Raw genomic sequence first — 22,733 nt, 5'->3', positions numbered from 1 at the left:
AGGACAAGTGCAGGGTCCTGCATCTGGGGAGGAATAACAGCAGGCACCAGGACAGGTTAGAGGCTGCCCTGCTGGAAAGCATCTCCACAGAGAAAGACCTTGGAGTGCTGGTGGGCAGCAAGTTCTGCATGGGACAGCAATGTGCTCTTGTGGCCAAGAGAGCCAATGGGATCCCAGGATGTATCAAGACAGGTGTGTCCAGCAGGGCTAGGGAAGTTCTTCTACCTCTCTGCTCTGCCCTGCTGAGACCACAGCTGCAATCCTGTGTCCAGTTTGGGGCTCCCCAGCTCAAGAGAGACAGAGACCTGCTGGAGGGAATCCAACGGAGAACCGAGAGGATGATTAGGGGACTTGAGCATCTCCCCTTTGAAGAGAGACTGAGGGACCTATGAAGAGAGACTGAGGGACCTGGGGCTGTTTAGTCTGGAGAAGAGAAGGCTGAGAGGGATCTGATCAATGTCTATCAATATCTGAGGGGTGGGTGTCAAGTGGAGCGGGCCAGGCTCTTTTGGGTGGTGCACAGTGATAAGCCAAGGAACAATGGGTTCAGACTGGAACAGAGAAGATTTCAGCTCAACATGAGGAGAAACTTCTTTACAGTGAGGGTGACAGAGCCCTGGAACAGGCTGCCCAGGGGGGTTGTGGAGTTTCCTTCTCTGGAGACTTTCCAAACCCACCTGGATGCATTCCTGTGCAGACTACCCTAAGTGATCCTGCTCTGGCAGGGGGGTTGGACCTGATGATCTCTTGAGGTCCCTTCCAACCTCTGACATACTGTGATACTGTGAGTCACCCAGTGTGATGTGGGATGGTTTGGGTTCATTTAGTATGGGTAATTTAGGTGGCTTTTAATAAAGATGGCAAATGGCACAGCTTGGATTCAGCAAGGCTGCTCGATTCCACAGGCTGGCAAAGAAGAGCTGTCAAGGAAAAGGTCACTGCTCCAAAACACTGGCAAAGCAATGTTTGTTTTTTCTAGCACTGCCATTGCAAGTTGAATTTTTTTTTCCCTAAATAAATTCATCCAGAAGCAGGCTGGGGAGGAAAAAAAAATCAGTCCAAGTTGCTAGGATTTGGCAGAGCTGCATGGAACTAGAAGGAGTTTATAATGGGAAGTGTCAAGCTGGCTTAATAGGTACCATTAGCAGCTCTGGCTGTAATGGTGCTGCTTTGAGTGGCTAAACACAAACCTTACCTTGCCAGGAGAAGGGATGAAGCAAAATGCATGGCTTTATCCACACCTCTTGCATCTTTCCAAACGGAAAGATGGAGAACCTCCCCTGTGGAATCAGGCTGTGAGAGCTGGGGCTCTTCAGCCTGGAAAAGAGAAGGATCCAGAGGGACCATAGAACAGCTTTCCAGTATTCAAATGGGCCTAAGAGGAAGCTGGGAAGGGACTTTGTACAGGGGCTTGTAGTGACAGGATGAGAGGAAATGGATCAAAGCATAAGGAGGGGAGATTTAGACTGCAGATTAGGAAGAAATTCTTTCCAGTGAGGGTGGTGAGACATTGGAACAGGATGCCCAGGGAGGATGCCCCCTCCATGGTGGTGTTCAAGGCCAGGTTGGATGAGGCCTTGAGCAACCTGGGTTAGTGTGAGGTGTCCCTGGTGTAGGCAGGGGGGTTGGAACGGGATGATCTTCAAGGTCCCTTCCAACCTAAACCATTCTGAAACTGCACATGAATGAATTCTTTATTCCTCCTTCTCTGAAGTCAAACTTGGTGTTCTCCTGGCCTTCAAAATAGGTCCCATCAGCTCCTCAAACAAATAGAGACTAAAAAGGAAGGGAAGTACCTGAAAAATTAATGTCTGCTTCTTTCACTGTAGGCTCACGCTGATTCTGGATTTGCTTTTGAGTTTTATGACGAGTCAAAGGATCTGCTTGATGCCCTTAAAAGAGACAAATCCAAAGCTTTTGGCCTTACCATTGGAATTGCTCCTGTAGACTCAGCTGTGCAGTTCAACCTGGGCTTCACCTTATCAGGTGGCAAAGGATCGCTGAAGAACTTCACACAATACACTGAAAAGGTAAAAGAGAAGATTAAATCAGTGAGGTAGTGGTGGGGTGAGGGGCAATGCTTTGAAACTAGAGAAGAGGAGATTTATGTTGGATGTTAGGAACAAGTTCTGCACCATGAGGGTGGTGGAACACTGGAACAGGTTGCCCAGGGAGGTAGTTGAGGCCCCATCCCTGGAGATACTCAAGGTCAGGCTCAACAATGTTCTGGGCAGCCTGATCTAGTGGAGGATGTCCCTGCTGACTGCAGAGGGGTTGGTCTGGATGACCTTTGGAGGTCACTTCCATCTCAAACCATTCTATGAGGAGACCTTCTTGTGGCCTTCCAGTATCTGAAGGGGGCTACAAGAAAGCTGGGGAGGGACTTTTGAGGGTGTCAGGGAGTGATAGGCCTGGGGGGAATGGAACAAAACTAGAAATGGGGAGATTCAGATTGGATGTTAGGAAGAAATTCTTCCCTGTGAGGGTGGTGAGACACTGGAAGAGGTTGCCCAGGGAGGTGGTGGAAGCCTCATCCCTGGTTGGATGTGCAACCTGCTCTAGTGTGAGGTGTCCCTGCCCATGGCAGGGGGGTTGGAACTGGCTGATCCTTGAGGTCCCTTCCAACCCTGACCATTCTATGATTATATGCACATGCTCCAGTGGTGTCACCTGTGCCTTGCACGCTCTGGGCTGTAACTTCTGTCAGTTTATTCTCTCAAGTGCATTTTTTCCCCCCTCCCCCTCACACATAGTAATTGTACCTTAATTTGTTCATGTAATTGCAACTGCATGATTGTTAGCAATCCTGTTTGTTGTTCTTATTATGTCTTGAGCAAACGGGGGAGTGGGAATAAGATTGAATTATGAAGTAGCACAACACATGGCACACAGAATGTCAGCTTCCCCCCCCCCTGCTTCATGCTTACATCAATTAAAAAACATGCTGAAAGTGAGGAGGAGGGAGAAGGAAATATCAAGAGGATGATGAGCAAAACAGTTGTCCTCAGGGAACGATCTCTGCTACCAAATAGATCTTGGTCAAATTAATACAAGCTGCTTTGTGAGGGGAAAACAGGCTACTTCTAATAGGAGGTTAAAATACCACACTGAAAGCTGGGGAAAACAAAATCAAAACCAAAACAACCCCCCACAAAAGGTAGCTGGTATCAGGGTGCATTTCTTGCAGTGGCTTTCCATCATGGGCTGGCTGTGATGACCTCTTCCCAAGATAATAACAGGAGTGCTGTGCTGGTGTTTCCCACATTTACTGTGCCCCTTCTCCACTTCTCCCGTGGCTGCTGACAGAAAACAATAAAGAAGAATTACTTTGATGGTGTTCTGGGTCAAAATGCCCTTAAAAGCTGTTTGAAATGGGCACCATTATAGTGTTTACTGGGCCCTTGTCTAAGAGGTCCCATGGTGTTTGGAGCTAAAGGCTGATTGATTATGGGGGAGAATGATTTCAAGGGTTGTTCTGGTTGCACTGGAGCCTTAGGCAAGGCAGTGGTTCATCTAGAAGTGGAGTTGTGGACCTGGTGGTATAGCCAGAAAATTCAACCCTTCATCAGCAACTTCCTGGCCAGGATAACCCCCACTGGTTTAGCCAGAAAATTCTACCCTTCTATCAGCACCTTCCTGGGCAGGGTATCTCTGCCACTTCCAGGCTGCTCTGGGCTTGCCTTGAGCACCTGTATCACAGTGTCACAGTCTCACAGTATATCAGAGGTTGAAAGGGACCTCAAGAGATCATCAAGTCCAACCCCCCTGCCAGAGCAGGATCACTTAGGGTAGTCTGCACAGGAATGCATCCAGGTGGGTTTGGAAAGGCTCCAGAGAAGGAGACTCCACAACCCCCCTGGGCAGCCTGTTCCAGGGCTCTGTCACCCTCACTGTAAAGAAGTTTCTCCTCACGTTGAGCTGAAATCTTCTCTGTTCCAGTCTGAACCCATTGTTCCTTGTCTTATCACTGTGAACCACCCAAAAGAGCCTGGCCCCCTCCACTTGACACCCACCCCTCAGATATTTATAGACATTGATCAGATCCCCTCTCAGTCTTCTCTTCTCCAGACTAAACAGCCCCAGAGCTCTCAGTCTCTCTTCACAGGGGAGATGCTCAAGTACCCTAAGCATCCTCATGGCTCTCTGTTGGATTCTCTCCAGCAGGTCTCTGTATCATGGGGTCAAGGCTGTGAATAAAACAAAAAGGAATAAACAGTATGGAAAGGAAAGCAGAAAACAAAAAGAAATAGCAGAAATGGTGGGTGGAGAGGAATCACATGGATCCCAACTCTGTTCAGATTCACACCTCAATAAAACCCCCCATGGCATCCAAACCCATGGCTTTGCTCACCACCTCATGCAGCACAGGAGAAAGAGACAGCCTGAAAAAGTCTGATCAGTGATTTCACTTGAAGCTGGGCTTTTTTTCATGCTCTCAGTCACAGATTCGTCCTTTCCTCTGCAAACCTGAAGACTAGAAATGAGTTTTGGTGTTTTTTTTTTTTTTAAAGAGATGTTGAGTGGCAGCTCCTCTTTTCTTCACCTGCAGGAGGTTGCATTCATCAGAGGTGTGACAAAGGTGCAGACAGCCCGTTTCAAGATGAGAAGGGACAACATTGTCTTGGATGAAGATGTGCTGCTGTCTCTGCAGGAGCTTCCAGACACCTACAACTATGGCCTGTATGCCAAATTCATCAACGACTATGGCACCCATTTCATGACATCTGGCACGATGGGAGGCATCTTTGAGTACATCCTTGTCATTAACAAGGAGGAAATGAGAAGAAAAGGTTAGAAAATGACACAACATTCTCTGGTCACAACTCTATGCTCTGAACCAGGCACTTCTAGCCTGGTGACTATGGGGTGGGCTCAGTCTGCCAGAGTAGTTCACCTGGCTCTGGCTGCTCCACACAGCCATCACCTCCCTGGGTCCTGGAAGGGTGGGTGCTCACCAGCACCTCTTTGATGAGCTGGCTGACATGTCTTATCACATCACAGAATCACAGAAGGTTAGGGCTTGGAAGGGACCTCAAAAGATCATCCAGTCCAGCCCCCCTGCCAGAGCAGGATCACCTAGAGCGGGTCACTCAGGAACGCATCCAAGCAGGTTTTGAAGGAGTCTCCTGAGAAGGAGACTCCACAGCCTCACTTGATAGACACATACTTGTCACAAGCCCCAAAATGCAGCAGTAGGGGCAGGGCAGATGTATCTGCATGTTACTCACAAGGTGGATGCACCCTTAGCCACTCAACAGGGGAGAAGCTGGAGCATCACAAAATGTTCTTCCTGATCTCATTTCAGAAGAACCTGGGTGAGATTATGGTAGTTCAGGAAGGAACTTGAGCATCTTTTTCTCTTTCTTTCAGTGCCACTTGCTAGACTTCTCTGAACTTGTTCTATTTCTTATGGTCTTCATTCTGGCTATTCTCAAGGACTGCAAACCCATCCAGAGTAAAGAAACATTTCCCACTCAGGTTTCAGCCTCCTAACAGTGAAGGTTTCCATTTTATGAATGGAAATAACCCATTGCACTTGACACTACCTCTGTCTCTTCACTCTGCTTAGTGTCACAACTGAGGACTTAACAGAGCCCTATTAGCTCCAGTTCTCACCAAATTAGAGTGTATGAGGGTGGAGAGCCATACCTCTAAGTCTCAGTGACATAAAATAGCCACTGCAGATGTCTGGAGTGCAGGAATAGCTATTTCTGGGGAGCCAAAGCCTAACATAGTTCCTAATCAAAGGCATAAGATGCAGAACAAGAACATGGTAGCTGAGTGCACTAACTGGATCGTCAGCTTCTGCAGAGGTGTCAACAAGACAACAGATCCCACTTTTCCTAAAGACCATTGCTCAGCTCTGCTGGGGGAAGTGCTTCCTTGGTAACTCCAAGCTGCACATTCACACAAAAGCAAATTGTGAGCTTGGCCAGCAGGTGCAAATTGCTGCAGGTGGTGCAAGTTGCTCTAATTCCATTAATTACAAACAGCATCACAGAAGGTTAGGGGTTGCAAGGGACCTTCAGAGATCATCCAGGCTAATCCTCCTGCCAGAGCAGGATCACCTAGAGCAGGTCACACAGGAACACATCCAGGTGGGTTTTGAACGTCTCCATAGAAGGGAGACTCCACAACTTCTCTGGGCAGCCTCTTCCATTGTTCCATTAATGTGTCCAGAGAAGGACCACCAGGATGATCAGAGGGCTGGAGCTCCTCTCCTATGAGGACAGACTGAAAGAGCTGGGGCTGTTCAGTCTGGAGAAGAGAAGGCTCCAAGGTGACCTTCCAGTATCTGAAGGGGGCTACAAGAAAGCTGGGGAGGGACTTTTTAGGATATCAGGCAGTGACAGGACTGGGGAAGTGGGGAGTGGGGAGATTCAGACTGGACGTGGGGAAGAAGTTCTTCACCATGAGAGTGGTGAGAGCCTGGAATGGGCTGTCCAGGGAGGTGGTTGAGGCCTGAAGCCTGGAGGAGTTTAAGGCCAGGCTGGGTGAGGCTCTGGCCAGCCTGATCTAGTGTGAGGTGTCCCTGCCCATGGCAGGGGGGCTGGAACTAGATGATCCTTGTGGTCCCTTCCAACCCTGACTGATTCTATGAATTCCATTCATTTCCACGGTTCTGCCCCAAAACTCTGCCTCCAGCCTGGCACTGTTTGGCACTATCAGCACCAGGACGCCTATGCACTCCATGCTGAGGGTTAACCCTGCCAAATTCAGAACAAGAAGTTACCAGCTGACAGAAATTTCATCAAGTTGCTGAACGACTGATGTTAGGAAACACGATGCCCTCTTCAAATCATTTATTCCCTTTGAAGAGTGAGTGATAGAGAAGCGAACAAGATCTTGGCGAGCAAGCCTTCAGGAAGCAGACTGCCAATTTCCAAGGCAGAATGAAGCAAGGGCACGTGGAGGCAGACCGTTATTATGTTGCTTTATCTCACGCTCACTCTGCATGTAAGGAGAAGATTTACTGCTACTAGAAGATGCCTTATGTTAGAGAAGAAGAACCTTGAAGTTCAGCAAAAGACAAAAATGTGCCCCAGTAGAGCTGTCGTTTCCATTCTAATGGAGCATGCTTCTGTAATTTTCACCTAACTGAGGCTCTGCTGTAAAGTCCACGTTTAGCAGGTCAGCAGCGCTCTACAAGGCAGTCCCAGTGTGCCCCACCTGCAGCGCTGACGTGCCACTGCCTAAAAGCCCTTGGTAACAAACCTGGACCTTCTAATGGCCAGGCTTGAAGGTTGTGTTTGCAGGAAGATTATCTGACTTCCCTAAGGAATGGTCAGGATCAGGATATAAACACTCAAGCCTTAAATTTAGAGCTTCATAAAATGAGTTTGAAGCTCTGCAGATGTATCCCTGAGTTCCCGCGGGGCAGAGTGACACAACACCTGCTTAAGATCAAGCTGAGAGCCCACCTAGCCCATGAGCCTGTGTGTTAAACGCTCTGAGACAGAGAACACCCCTTTTTAATATAGACCACTGAATAAAGCACATGCCCAGGAAAAGGATCCTTAGGTTAAGTCCTCCTTAAATGAAAGCCAGCTTGGGTGGTTGCTGAGTATCAGGCTATAGGTGTAAACTGGGCTTCAAGCAACTAGGAACCCTTAATTTTGAAAAGGAAGTCACCTTCTGGGTTTAGATGTCCAGGAACAGACCACAGCTGTGGTGGGTTGAAATTACCCCCCTCAACTAATTTGGAGAACTAACCCCCACAATCAAATTGCCAGACCAGCTCAACTGAAAGCAAATGAAGCTCTGTGTGCAAGCAAAACTACAATCTAGAAATATGAAAGCAATGAATATGTACAAAATATACAATCTTTACATGTATTCACAATTTATAAACAACACAAGAACCCCCCTGGACAAAACCAGGGGGAAATCCCAATAGCTTCACCCTCTCTGCCCTCTTCTCCCCTGTAAAAAAAGAAGAAAAGGAGAAAAGAGAAGAGCAAAGAGTAGTTTGTTAGTTACTTAGCCACAACAAGAACACATCCAAGGTCAGCAACAGGCAAGCAAAAGCTACCAGCTAGTATTAGCCAGAGCAAAGAGCCCAGAAAGAAAGAATAGTTTATACAACTAACTTTCTGTTAGTTATCAGACCAATGGGATTAGTTAGACCTTAGCATTATTTTCCCTTTTCAATGGTAATTAATTTACATTCTACCCTTTTCTACTCGAGATCTGTGGGAAACTTCCTAGGCATCAGCCTCAAACTGCCACAACAACCTGAAAGGAGGTTGTAGCCAGGTGGGGGTTGGTCTCTTCTCCCAGGGAACCAGTGGCAGAACAAGAGGTCACAGTCTCAAGCTGTGCCAGGGGTAAGTTTAGGTGTGATCTTTGTGGTAGCTTTAGGCTGCACCTATATTGAACAGGAAGTGGTAGAATATAAACAAATTACCATTGGATGCAAAAGAAAAATGATGGTAAAATCTAAATAATCCCATTGGTCTGACTACTAACATAAAGCTAGTTTGTATAAACTAACTTTCTTTTTGGCTTCCTTGGCTCTGGTAGATACTAGCTGGCTCTTGCTTAGCTGCTGCTGACCTTGAATACATTCTTGTCGTGGCTAAGTACTAACAAACTACTCTTTGCTCTTCTTTCTCTTGTCCTACACACAGGGGAGAAGAGGAGCAAGCTGTTGGTAACCCCGTGAGTTTGTCCAGGGGGGGTTCTTGTGCTGTTTATAAATTGTATAATATATGTAAATGTTGTGTATTTTGAACATATTCATTGCATTTCCTCTTTTAGATTGTAGTCTTGCTTGTAAATACAGCTTCATTTGCTTCCAACTGAAGCAACTGAACCAGGGGGGCGGGGGGGAGGTGTGTGGTAATTTCAGTCCACCACAATCTTAGAAAGAAGTTCTTCCCAGACAGAGAGACTGGCCATTGGAATGGGCTGCCCAGGGAGGTGGTGGGGTCGACGTCCCTGGAGGTGTTTAAGCAAAGCCTGGATGAGGCACTTAGTGCCATGGTCTACTTGATTAGATAGGGTTGGGCTATCGGTTGGACTCAATGGTTGTGGAGGTCTCTTCCAACCTGGTTGATTCTGTGATTCTGTGTGATTCTGCTCACCAGTGCAGAGCTTAGGGACTGCAGTTTTGCTGCCAGCCCCGTTCCCAGCTTTCAGGCTGCAAGGGCTTGTATGGATATGGTCTTGAGTGAAATTAATGCACACGTCAGAGAGAGGGTCCCTCGTTGCCCTGCCATCAATATTTTTCATTACTTGTTTTTTTGTTGTTGTTTTGTTTTGTTTTTTTAAATAGATTGTTATGGTTCTATTATTTAGCAGGAACCAGCCTAATGTCTTCCCACATTAGGAGAACGTTTATGGGAGAAACATTACACAGAGAGTAATTTAGAAAGAGTCTTCATACATCCTGATTAATTCCAACTGCAGCACTAAATCTTAGCGCTCCGGCGCATTTAACTATCACAAATTGCATCATATAAAAAGGAAAAACAAAACCCAAAACCCAAACCAACAACACCCAAACAATAAACCCACAACTATCAGGGCTCTCCCCCCACCCCTTTCAAGGGCCAATCTTTCCTATGCCCACCCTTTTTGCAGTGATAACTGCTTCTTCTTTCTCGAGCCCCGGATCTCGCTGCCCCCCGATAATGAATTGTATTGACAGACCCTGGCTGAATGCAATTACTCATGGGGGGAACTGTGGCCAATCAATTAATCAGGGTGTTCCTCAAGTGTAATTTTATGGCACTCCCAACACCCAAGATCAGCCATCACTCATGGTGCTTTGGGTGAATGCACTTTACCCACTGTGTTTACCACCATTGAACTGTTTAGTGCAAGTAATTGAGTGCTACGCATTTAATCTTCCTCAAGGGCCTAGTTTTGCAATGTGGATGTAATTCCCCTTGAAGTCTTGAGCATGCTTCAGCTCTCACCAGTTGGAATATAGGATTCACAGCCCCTTACTCAGGATGCTCTGCCAGTTGGGGCCCACCAAGCCAACAAGAAGAACAAGTTCTGTACCGTGAGGGTCATGGAACGCTGGAACAGGTTGCCCAGGGAGGTGGTTGGGGCCTCATCCCTGGAGACAGTCAAGGTGGGGCTCAACAGGGCTCTGGGCAACCTGGTCTAGGTGAGGACGATGTCTCTGCTTACTGCAGAGGGGGTTTAGACCTTTGGAGGTCCCTTCCAACCCAGAGAAAGTCTTATGAGAAGAGGCTGAGGCAGCTGGGGTTGTTTAGCCTGGAAAAGAGCAAGACTCAGGGGGGACCTTATCACACTCCACAACTACCTGAAGGCAAGTTGCAGTAAAATGGGAGTTGGGCTCTTCTCCTAGGCAACTTGTGACAAGAGGAGAGGGCATGGCCTGAAGCTGCACCAGTGGAGGTTTAGGTTGGATGTTAGGAAGCACTTCGTCATAGAAAGCGGAATTAGACACTGGGATGGACTGCCCAGGGAGGCGCTGGAGTTGCCTTCCCTGGAGGTGTTTAAGGAAAGCTTGGATGTGGCACTTAGTGCCATGGTCTGGTTGATGTGGTGGTGTTAGGGTCATAGGCTGGACTTGATGATCTCAGAGGTCTATTCCAGCCTCAGTAATTCTGTGTGATTCTCTTTATGATTCTGTGATACTATGATCTATGCCCTGCACAGCGCCAGCGAGCATCTCTTGCAGGCTGTGTGAAAGGGACCAAAACCAGAGCTGTGGGTGTTTTACCAGGATTTTAAACACAAGCAAGCCAAGATCCTGTTCCCCAGTGCTGGGGTGAGGCAGTTTCACAGACAATGCTTGGTGTTGGGGCTTGTCCAGAGGTTCAACAAGAAGATGTAGACACTCTGCTTTGAGACCTGGTTTAGTGATGACCCAGCAGTGTTGGGTTAATGTTAGACTTGATCAACTTTAAAGGCCTTTTGCAACCAAAACGATTCCATGATTCAGTCTTTAGACCTTTAAGCCATGATGCACAATTCCTGCTGCCCTCTGTGCCTCCCTTTCAATACCGTGGTATTGATTGTTGGGCTGCTTTGTAAAACACTGTAAGGTCCTCTGACAAGAAGAGCAATACAGGAGTTACCTACCACTTACACCACCTGTAGTTATTGAAATCAATGGTGTTTTCAACCAGGAAAGAAGACAGCTTTACATTTGCAGGAGGCTGAAGTGTGTACATAAACCCAGGCTGCATGAAATATGCACGTTGCTTACCTTGGTGAAACCACCTCATTAGTTCCCTTCTCTCCTCTGCAGCTGCTTCATGGCTCTCCAGTTACATATTTTCATGATGTATGTGGTGGTGATGACAGCAGCAGCAGCCCTGCAGCAGCAGGCAGTGAGGCTGTGGCAGCACGCAGCAAACAGACCTTGTGCAAGTCGCTGCTTAAGATGCTACTCAAGCTACCAAAACGTGGGACAGATCCAGAGTTTAGGAAAATTAGTGAGGATCTACTGGTTTCAGCTGCTGTTCCCAGCTTTACCCCAGTTAGTCTGTGGAAAAGAGGGGAAAAAAAGTATGTTTTAAGTAACTGGAGCAAAGAAGGAAACAGTTGCCTGAAGCCTTGTGTTAAGAGTTTTACTTAGTTCCAATACTTTCTAAGGAACCAATTTTTTTTTACATTAAGGACATTTCCCTATTCACCTATTCTACAACAGGCCATTATATCCCTCAAAAATATTGTCTTTTCCACTGTGAGACCAAAGGCTGTCCTGTGCCCAGAAGAGCTCCCAACTTTGAGAAACAGACCATGCAAACAACCAAATATTTTCTTCAAAGTCAGGGAAAACAAACAACAAATAGGAAAATGAATAGCTTATAAAATATTTTATAAACTATTTTCTTCATTGATGGGGAAAAAACCCGAACAGGATTCTGAGTCACTGATTTTACCCATTTCCTTCCTGTTTTGCAGACATCAGTGCTGAAGAGATAAGTGCCTGCGTGGGGCTGTCACTTGGCCTTACAGCTGGGGAGAGTGAACTGAATTTGGAAGCATCTCTGACAGCCTCTGACTGTGCAAAGAAAGGATTTCTGCAAACTGGTATGGTAGCAGGGCAGGTGGCTCTTAAAGCACCTTGTGGACTTCTTTTCACAGAATCACAGAGATATTCAGGTTGGAAAAGACCCTCAGGATCACCAAGTCCCACCAATAACCCTACTCTGCAAGGTTCAACCCTAAGCCAGATCCCCAAGCACCACATCCAAACCACCTTGAAACACATTCAGGCTTGGTGACTCCACCACTTCCTTGGGCAGCACATTCCAATCCCTGACCACTCTTGCTGGGAAAAATTCTTCCTAATGTCCAGTCTAAACCTGCCCTGGTGCAGCTTGAGGCCATTCCCTCTTGTTCTATCACTAATTACCTGTGAGAAGAGATTTTTCAGTTCCTTTCAGGTAGCTGTAGACAGCAACGAGGTCTCCCCTCAACCTCCATGTCCAAGTGGTCACTTGGCCATGGAGTTCCAAGTAGGGTCATAGAAAGGCATGAAGAAGGGAGCTCTGGTGCCATTCCATCCATGGCTTAGGCTCAGTTGTGGGTCCAAGTCTCCAGGATCACTGAATGCTCTTGAAAAAGTAGGAATTAAGGTAGCAACCCCTGGATAAGAAACACATGTAAATAGAGACAGTGGGGTGGCTGGAAGGCTGCAGTCCCTCCAGCCATGACAGACTGAGCATGGATGACAAAGATTTGACTTAAAGAAGTCAAAACTGACTACAAAAAAACACTCAAAGAGGCTAGGAATCACCAGGCTGTTTACAAGTCTGTAAACTATTTCACCATTCTCATTGTGCAGAACTTCCTTCTAATGTCCAACCTAAATGTCCCCTGCTCCAGTTTCAACCATTGCCTCAAACCACTAAACAGACTCTATGATCTGCTGACCAGATGCTAACCAGAAACCAAGGCTGGAGGCATGCAGGCTCTTCAGGTCTTACCAGCCCAGAGCATTTGGAATGCTCTACTCAGCACCAAGCACTGAGTGCTGTTTAGAAGGGCTTGTAGTGACAGGACAAGGGGCAATGGTTTGAAACTGGAGCAGGGGAGATTTAGATTGGACAGCAGGAGGACATTCTTCACAGTGAGAGTGGTAAAATACTGGAACAGGCTGCCCAGGGATGTGGTTGAGGCTCCATCCCTGAAGACATTCAAGGTAAGGCTTGCTGTGGCCCTAAGCTGGCTGAAAGAAGGGGCTGTTCAGCCTGAAGAGGAGAAGGCTCAGAGGAGACCTTAGAGCGGCATTTCAATATCTGAAGGGGACCTACAGGAAGGCTGGGGAGGGACTGTTTAGAAGGGCTTGGAGTGACAGGACAAGAGGCAATGGTTTGAAACTGGAGCAGGGGAGATTTAGGTTGGACATTAGAAGGAAGCTCTGCACAATGAGAGTGGTGAATTACTGGAATGTGGTTAAGGCCCCATTCAAGATCAGACTTGCTGTGGCCCTGGGCAGCCTGATTCAGTTGGAGGTGTCCCTGCTGACTGCAGGGGGGTTGGACAAGATGCCTTTTGTGGATCCCTTCCAACCCAAAGCAATCTGTGAACCTTGTGATAACGTGGCAGGACCCTCCCCACGAGCAGGGGATGCCGAGCTCCCCTGGATTTCAGGAGGCACCCTCAGTGCTGCTCACTGACAGCCCCTTGCACCACTGAGCTCACCCCCATTAATCAGTGCCTAGTGCAGGTGTGGAGATGGTAAGTTAAACAACAGGGGTGTGATTGCACTTTTCAGATGAGCAGAGCAACAGTGCCGTCGTGGAAGATATTATTCCCCGGATCAGAGGTGGAGATACCACTTACAGTGGAGGGCTCTTAACCAGCTGGGATGGCAATCTGTACCGGCACTGGGGAAGGTCATTAAAATATAATCCTGCTGTTATTGATTTTGAGGTAAGGCTTCTCTGCAGCTGAAGAAACTCTGCCTCTGTGAGGAATGAAAAGGGTAGTCGAGCAGATCATTTCGTATTTTTATTGTGATCCCATCAGAGAACAAGATTAAATGTAATGGGCCACTGGGCTGGTAACCTCTGATTCATTTCACAATGGGGAGTACATCTCCCACTGACTGCATCCGCAGGGAGACAGACAAGGAGCTTAGTGCTGGATTAGTGCCGAGTTAAGTTTTTGATGTGTCCCCAAACAGCTTCCCCATGAATGGCTCTCCATAGTTGCATTCATCCCTATTATTCTCCTCGATGCTGTATCATCAGGGGACTCACAAAGGGCTGGGGAAGGAGTGGTGCCTTCCCAGCAAAGGCTCTGCATAGACCCTCCCCCTTCTTCCCCCACCCCCGCTGCTTTTCACCTGCCTCTGACTGCAGTGGCTATGCCTAACTTCTGCAGACCATGGTGGCTATGTACAGCTGCAGTGCTTCTTGGAGTTTTCAAGGCAGAGGGACTCCTGGCTGCTTCGTCAGGTGGGTCCTTCCTGTCTTTCCTCCATGCTCCAGAAAGAGAGTCTGTGGTCATAAAAATCAGCCAGGCTCTGCTCCTCCCTTTTGTTTGATCATAAAATAGAAAGCTTATATGAAGCATCCTGCAGGGCTTCAGAGGTGGAGAGGAGATGGGTGCAAGTGGAGGGGATGAAAAGGAAGAGACAAGAGCAGCCCTACAAACCAATAACCCAGGGTGAGAGATCACAGAGATGTAAGGAGCTGGGCACACCTCCTCAACAACAGGCATAAGTGCCCTGGGATGCTATGATTGATGGTATGCTCCAGGAGAGCAGCTGTGGGATGTGGGGAAGGGATTGTGGTCACAGCAAGGCACACTGCTGCTTCCATGTCTCTCATCTCCATTTGAAAGCAGACCCACCCCTGGCTCTGGGAGAGGGTGGGAGAAGGAAAAATGGAATCAGGAATTATCTGCACTATTGGCAAGGCGAGAGAGACTCTGCAAAGCTTCCTGGGCACTGCCCAGCAGCAGAAAGCCCTGGTAATGTTTAGAAGCACTTTCAGCTCCTGCTGCAGGTTATTGACTTCTCTGAGCAAGTTCCCATCAATCCTGGCAAGACTCATTGCTGTTTTCCAGTAAGCCATGAGCTGACCTCTCTGTTGGCTGCTCTGGAGCTCAGCAGTCACTGTGCAACCACAGCTGCTGATAAGCTCTCCTGTCCACTTCTGCAGCTCTTATCTGCAGCTCCCTCTCCTTTGGTAAACAGCCTTGTGCAAATTTGCCCAAGGGCTCTTCCCAAAACCTGGCTGAGCCTCCCCACTCAGTGCCTTGTACAATGAGATGATTCCCAGCTCTTTTCCAGAGCTGGTTTGCACTGATTCCCAGCCAGGATGGGTAGCGTTCACAAAGGCACACGGATGGGCAGGTGCAATGTGTGTCCTTGGACCAACCCTGAGCTTTCAGCTTTATGATCTCATTGAGGATTAACAGTCAGTTGGCCAAGCTGTAATTCCACTTGCCCAAGTTGTTATTCCAGTTGCCCAGACTGGGCTATATGGGAAGTGGATTTTGCTCCTGGAAATACTATCAGCATTTTGTGGTCTTGAAAGCTGGAGACTTCAGTCTACCAAAAGGTAAAATTCTCCATGCTCATACAGTTCTGGAGCCCTCAATATAGGAAGGACATGGACCTGATGGAGAGGGTCCAGAGGAGGGCCACGAAAAAGATCAGGGGGTTGGAGCAGCTCTGCTATGAGGACAGGCTGAGGGAGCTGAGGGTGTTCAGCCTGGAGAAGAGGAGGCTCTGGGAAGACCTAAAAGCAGCCTTCCAGTACCTGAAGCGAGCCCACAGGAAGGATGGAGAGAGACTGTTTGCAAAGGGCTGCAGGGACAGGACAAGGGGCAATGGATTCAAACTAGAGAAGAGCAGATTGAGATTGGATGTCAGGAATAAGTTCTGCACTATGAGGGTGGTGGAACATTGGAACAAGTTACCCAGTGAAGTGCTTGGAGCCCCATCCATGGAGGTATTCAAGGTGAGGCTCAATGAGGCCCTGGGCAGCCTGATCTAGTTGGGGATGTCCCTGCTGACTGCACGGAGGTTGGACTGGATGACCTTTGGAGGTCCCTTTCAGCCCAGACCATTCTATGATTCTCTGATTTACTGGATGGTTCATAATCTGGTCACCATTAGTGGTAGGGTGGCACTAAGTTTTAATGGCACTCACTGCCCATAGCTCTTAGCAAAACCCATTTTGGTTTGAAAAGGCAAAAAAGTGGTGTCAAGTAGAGGGGGCCAGGCTCTTTTTGGTGGTTCACAATGGGTTCAAACTTGAACATAGAAGGTTTCACCTCAGCGTGAGGAGAAACTTTACAGTGAGGGTGACAGAGCCCTGGAACAGGCTGCCCAGGGGGTTGTGGAGTCTCCTTCTCTGGAAACTTTCCAAACCCACCTGGATGCATTCCTGTGCAGACTACCCTAAGTGATCCTGCTCTGGCAGGGGGGTTGGACCTGATGATCTCTTGAGTTCCCTTCCAACCTGTGATACACTGTGACACTGTGATCTCTGAGACTCTGGCAGCACTAGGAAATCAGTGAAAAAAAAAAAATTAGAAATGGGCTTACCCAGGTGCTTTAATGCATCATTTAGATCCAGACAGAAACTCCAAAGCATGTCCAGAAAAAGCAATCCCACACAAACCTGTTTTGGCTGGGTGGTTTCTCACTGTGGCCCATCAGCCCTGGCAATTCATTTGCATGATGAGCATGGAGCTGTCAAGGAAGATTAATGACTTTTTTTTCCCCTCTTTTTTTCCCCTGAGCCCCAAGTTTATCCAGCTCTCTCAGTGTGGCGTGGTAGCACCTCAGTTGATGCCCAGCTGAAATGATTGTCTCCCTGCTATTCATCTCCATCCTGCACAGCTGCAGCCCATCCATGAAATTATCCTCAGAAGCAACCTGGGCGGCGCAGAAGCCAAACGGCAGAACCTGAAACGGGCCCTGGAGGATTACTTGTTGGAGTTCCACCCCTGCCACTGCAGGCCGTGCCAGGACGAGGGTGAAGCCATGCTGGTGGGGAGCACCTGCTTCTGCCAGTGCCAGCCAGGACACGGAGGTCCTGCCTGCCAGCAGGCTGAGCGCCCAGGTAGGACCCAGCCTGCCAGCTGGCTGAACGTGAGCCAGCAGTGTGCCCAGGTGGCCAAGAAGGCCAATGGCATCCTGGCCTGCATCAGGAATAGTGTGGCCAGCAGGAGCAGGGAAGTCATTCTGCCCTGTGCTCAGCACTGCTTAGACCACACCTTGAGTCCTGTGTCCAGTTCTGGGCTCCTCAGTTTAAGAAGGACATTGAGATGCTTGAATGTGTCCACTGGGGAGGGGTCTGGAGCACAAACCCTGTGAGGAGAGGCTGAGGGAGCTGGGGGTGTTTAGCCTGGAGAAGAGGAGGCTCAGGGGAGACCTTATTGCTCTCTACAACTACCTGAAGGGAGGCTGTAGATGGGTTGGGGTTGGTCTCTTCTCCCAGGCAACCAGCAACAGAACAAGAGGACACAGTCCCAAGCTGTGCCAGGGGAGGTTTAGGGTCGAGGTGAGGAGAAAGTTCTTCCCAGAAAGAATCATAGAATCAGTCAGGGTTGGAAGGGACCACAAGGATCATCCAGTTCCAACCCCCCTGCCATGGGCAGGGACACCTCACACTAGATCAGGCTGGCCAGAGCCTCATCCAGCCTGGCTGCAAACACCTCCAGGGATGGGGCCTCAACCACCTCCCTGGACAACACATTCCAGGCTCTCACCACTCTCATGGGGAAGAACTTCTTCCTCACTTCCAGCCCAAATCTTCCTACCTTCAGCTCTATTCCATTCCCCCCAGTCCTATCACTATCTGACACCCTAAAAAGTCCCTCCCCAGCTTTCTTGTAGCCCCCTTCAGATACTGGAAGGCCACAAGAAGGTCACCTCAGAGCCTTCTCTTCTCCAGACTGAACAGCCCCAACTCTCTCAGTTTGTCCTCACAGGAGAGGTGCTCCAGCCCTCTGCTCATCCTGGTGGCCCTTCTCTGGACACCTTCCAGCATGTCCATATCCCTCTTGCAATAGGGGCTCCAGAACTGGACGCAGTACTCCAGGTACGGTCTCACCAGAGCTGAGTAGAGAGGGAGAATCATTTCCCTCGACCTGCTGGCCACACTAAGAGTAATTGGCCATTGGAATGTGCTGCCCAGAGAGGTGGTGAAGTCACTGTCCCTGGAGGTATTCAAAAGCTTGGATGTGGCACTTGCAGCCATGGTTTAGTTGTCAGGAGGTGTTAGGTAATAGTTTGGACTTGATGATCTCTGAGGTCTTTTCCAACCTGGTTGGTTCTGTGATTCTGTGACCCCAGCAGGCACCTGCAGCAGAGAAGGTGAAAGGCAGCACAGAATCACAGAGTGGTAGGGGTTGGAAGGGACCTCTGGAGATCATCCACTCCTGCCAGAGCAGGTCCACCTAGAGCAGGCTGCACAGGATGGTGTCCAGGTGGGTTGTGAATGATTCCAGAGATGGAGACTCCAGCACCTCTGCCCCCACTGGTCAGAACTCCAAGCCTTCAGTTGTGTGTGCTCATAACTAGGGTCTCACCACTGGAGAATCAAAGCTGTGGTGAGACAGGGAGTTAGAGCAGAGCTGGGTAGATGGTTTATGAAGCTGAACTCAAAAGCATTGCTTCAGTGACTGCACAGTGGGTTTCTTTAAAAATCTCAGGTCCTTTGGGTTGCCTCCACATCCAAAGAATCTGCTTTAGATGTGGAGCTTGGAAAGCTCAGGACCTGGCCCAAAAGCAGCCCACTGAACTGGCCAACCCCTGTGCTCCCTGCTTTTTGTAACAGTGGGGACAGACACACTTCCAACTCATGGGGCTAATTTTCATCCCCTAGTTCCAAAACTCACTGAAGACCAAACCCATTCTTTTTTTTTTTTTTTTTTTTTTTAAAAGCACCCTGTTTCAGGAGAAGGGAAACCCAGCTTTCCACCCAGCACTGAGTCAGAGCACACATATCCATTTGTGCTGTCTGGATTAACAAAGTGCCCAAGCCAGGCATGAAGGCCAGTTGAGGAAATAAAACCTGACAGTAAATGACAGCCATCAAGCACTCCCATCTCTCAGGAGCACTGCCATGATCCATACTATTGAACACTCCTGACAACTCAGGCTGTACTCTAATGAAAAAAAGCCTTGAAATCAGCAAAGGGACAGGCAGACCTTTCAAGCCACCCCTATGAAGCCAGGGGACTTTTGTCCCTCTGCCTTGGTCAGAGGTGAGAAAGTTAGTGCAGGAAGAGCTGCCCTTTGGGAAGGGAAAGCCAAGCTGCAGCCTCTCAAATGAGCAGAGAAGAAAAAAAAAGAAAAGAAAAAAATCCAGCTGTTTGGGTCTGAAGAATGTGATGCTGCTTCATCTCCCCTGGCTTCAAAACACCTGGATCTCAGCAGCCACCCATGTGCTGGGCATGGCTGGGATGGCCCAGAGGGCCCTGCTCACAACAGAGCTGAAATCACCAACTGCTGGTGGCATTCAGCTCCATCTTCCTCCCTCGCTCCCACCTGTGGTGTGTGCCACGGGTTGGGATGCTGCACTTCACTCAGAGGAGAGAAGCAGCAACTTTGTTCACCGGTACAAACCAGCAATTTCACAAAGTTTGATAGTAAACGTGGCAGTGGTTTACCAAGGTTTGATGGCATTTCGATTAGGAGAGGACAGGGGCAGACACAACAGTCAGGGAGATCCTCCCATTGAGTCATGAGTTTCAGGAAGGATCCCTTTGCCTTCTAAACTCCTCCTCAGAGGGGAGTCAGGTGCAGCTGGATGTAAACTTAGCCCCAGCACTGATCAGTGGTGTCTATCTAAAGGCTGAGAGCCCTGCAGTTTTTTAGTCTGGAGAAGAGAAGACTGAGGGGGAATTTAATCAATGTCTATCAATATCTGAGGGCTGAGGGTCAAGAGGGAGGGGTCAGGCTCTGCTCACTTGCACCCTGTGATAGGACAAGGGGCAATGGATAGAAACTACAGCACAGGAGGTTCCACCTCAACATGAGGAGGAACTTCTGCACTGGGAGGGTCACAGAGCACTGGAACAGGCTGCCCAGAGAGGTTGTGGAGTCTCCTTCTCTGGAGACTTTCAAGATTCATCTGGATGTGTTCCTGTGCAGCCTGCACTAGATTCTAAGGTCCTGCTCTGGCAGGGGGGTTGGACTGGAAGATCTCTAGAGTTCCCTTCCAACCCCTAACATCCTGTGAGCCTGTGACTGTATGTGCAACCAATCCTTTTTATCACTTAGCTAAGATTTCCAAGTTTCAGCACACTTATTCCTAATCCATTTGCTATCTGATGTGACAAGGATTTTCTCAACCTCCTGGGGTAACCTTGAGAGGCATCCTTACTTAACCACAGAATCATGGAATCATGATTGGAGGGGTTGGACTCAATGATTTCCAGATGTCTCTTCCAACCCCTACCATTCTATGATTGAGGTTGGAAAAGACCTTTAAGATCATTGAGTCCAACTGGGAGATCCTTGGTGTGCAGTCCACTGCCATGCTGGAGAGCTCAGCAGGCCTTGGGCTGCCCACCACTGATGGAGTAAGATGCTTGATTTGTAGCCACACTTGCATACCAACTCCAGATGTTAGTTTCTGCGAAGTTTGGCTTGAGTTGGACATTGACTAGCACCAGGCTAGGTTGTCACAATGCTCACATTAGTCCTTATCTGTTGGGTTGTTATCTGCCTTGTCTGGATCCATTTTCTCCCATTCAAGACCCACCTGGATGAGTTCCTGTGTGATCTGCTCTAGGTGCTCCTGCTCTGGCAGGGGGGTTACTCTGGATGATCTCTCGAGGTCCCTTCCAGCCCTTAACACTCTGTGCTTCTGTGATTTTGAGCAGGATGCAGCCACCACAACCAGACACATCCAGTGTGACCACCACTGGTGGCTATCACAGAATTAAGCAGGTTGGAAAAGACCTTTAAGAACATCAAGTGCAACCTATCACCCAACACCATCTAATCAACTAAACCATGGCACTGATTATTTTAAACACCTCCAGGGACGATGACTCCACCACCTCCCTGGGCAGCACATTCCAATGGCCAATCTCTCTTTCTGGGAAGAATTTCTTCCTCACATTCAGCCTAAACTTCCCCTGGCACAGCTTGAGACTGTGTCCTCTTGTTCTGTCACTGGTTGCCTGGGAGAAGAGACCAGCCCCCAGCTGGCTACAACCTCCCTTCAGGCAGTTGTAGAGAGCAATAAGGTCTCCCCTAAGCCTCCTTTTCTCCAGGCTAAACACCCCCAGCTCCCTCAACCACTCCTCATAGGGCTTGTGCTCCAGACCCCTCCCCAGCTTTGTTATCACTCGGGCAGGGCTGTGGGGAAACACAGGCCACGTTGAGAGGAAAGCATCCTATCCCCTGTGTAGCACATCAGACCCCAAAACTTCTTTCTTCCCTCTTTTTTTATCCACTTCTAGGTGGTGAGACGAATGGGCGCTGGAGCTGCTGGTCCCCATGGGGGCCCTGCCAGTCGGGCACGGTGCGGCGCAGCCGGCAGTGCAACAACCCATCCCCACGGGGAGGAGGGGAGCCCTGTGTGGGGAGGGACCTGCAGAGCAAAGCCTGCTGAACACCCCCAGACAGCATCACTCCCCACAGCTCTCTGCTTGAATGGTTTGGACTCGGGGCTGGGCTATAAATGCTCTGAGCACAATCCTGCAACAGAACTACGCTGGGGGAGAAATAATTGGGAAGTCTTGCCCTTGGCAAACACATGGCAGCACAGAGTGGTGGGGGTTGGATGGGGCCTTTGGAGATCACCTAGTCCAACTGCCCCGGTAGAGCAGGTAACACACTGGATTTGCTCTGTTGACCCCAACTCCAGATTCCATGCACACCTGGCTGCCCCTCACCCTCACACCACGAGACACGATGGGAGCCCCAACAGTGTGCAGTGGCATGGCTGTGACACAGGAGGTGGCAGACAATCCACAGGGGTGGCTTTTCTGCTGGGTGACTGTTGGAGCTGTCATGGGCCAGGAAATAAATTTACTGAAGGTGTTTATGCAAGTGACCTTGACTCAAATAAATTTTTGTATTTGCCTTTGGAAAGCACATCAGAAGCTCATGATCACTGCACTTTTACGCAGTTGGTTTTGACATAGGCACCATGAAACTTTTATAAGTTGGGACTGTCAGGTTATTGGCCAGAGCTGCAAAAAAAAGCCAACTGTATCCTGAGCTGCATCAGAAGAAGCATGGCCAGCAGGTCAAGGGAGGTCATTCTGCACCTCTACTCTGCTCTTGTGAGACTCCACCTGGAGTACTGCGTCAATCTCTGGAGCCCCCAACACAAGAAAGACATAGATGTGTTGGAGAAGGTCCAGAGGAGGGCCACAAAGATGGCCAGAGGGCTGGAGAACCTTCCCTGTATGAGTACAGGATGTGGAAATTTGGTCTGTTTAGCCTGGAGAAGTGAAGGCTCTGGGGAGACCTCATAGTGACCTTCTGGTAGCTGAAGAGGGCTAAGAGAAGACTGCAGAGGGACTGTTTCCAAAGGCCTCCAGTGACAGGACAAGGGGCAATGGTTTGAAATTAGAAAAGAGCAGATTTAGATTAAATGTTGGGAACAAGTTCTGCACCATGGTGCAGTGGTGAGACACTGGAACAGGTTGCCCAGAGGTGTGGTGGATGCTTCATCCCTGGAAGCGTTTAAGGCCAGGCTGGACGAGGCTTTGAGCAACCTGCTCTAGAGGACTGGCAGAGGGGTTGGAACTAGAAGATCTTTAAGGCCCTTTCCAACTGAAGCCATTCTATGATTCTGTGACTTGCAGCC

At 48.9% G+C, this 22,733-nt stretch overlaps 1 protein-coding gene across 1 annotated transcript in view; it reads left to right on the top strand.

The window, feature by feature from the left end:
- C8A (complement C8 alpha chain) overlaps positions 1–21,527 on the top strand; it is a 33,049-nt gene extending 11,522 nt beyond the window's left edge. Inside the window, exons 6-11 of the mRNA XM_054384573.1 lie at positions 1,830–2,030; positions 4,550–4,790; positions 11,893–12,021; positions 13,712–13,869; positions 16,796–17,018; positions 21,376–21,527. Coding sequence (XP_054240548.1) covers positions 1,830–2,030; positions 4,550–4,790; positions 11,893–12,021; positions 13,712–13,869; positions 16,796–17,018; positions 21,376–21,527 — 1,104 coding nt within the window. The remainder of the gene's footprint in view (positions 1–1,829; positions 2,031–4,549; positions 4,791–11,892; positions 12,022–13,711; positions 13,870–16,795; positions 17,019–21,375) is intronic.
- The last annotated feature ends 1,206 nt before the right edge of the window (positions 21,528–22,733 follow it).

Source organism: Indicator indicator, chromosome 10 (genome assembly GCF_027791375.1).
Source record: "Indicator indicator isolate 239-I01 chromosome 10, UM_Iind_1.1, whole genome shotgun sequence".
Lineage (NCBI taxonomy): Eukaryota > Metazoa > Chordata > Aves > Piciformes > Indicatoridae > Indicator > Indicator indicator.
Note: the sequence above shows the minus strand (reverse complement) of the source record. Positions and strands in the feature narration are given on the sequence as shown.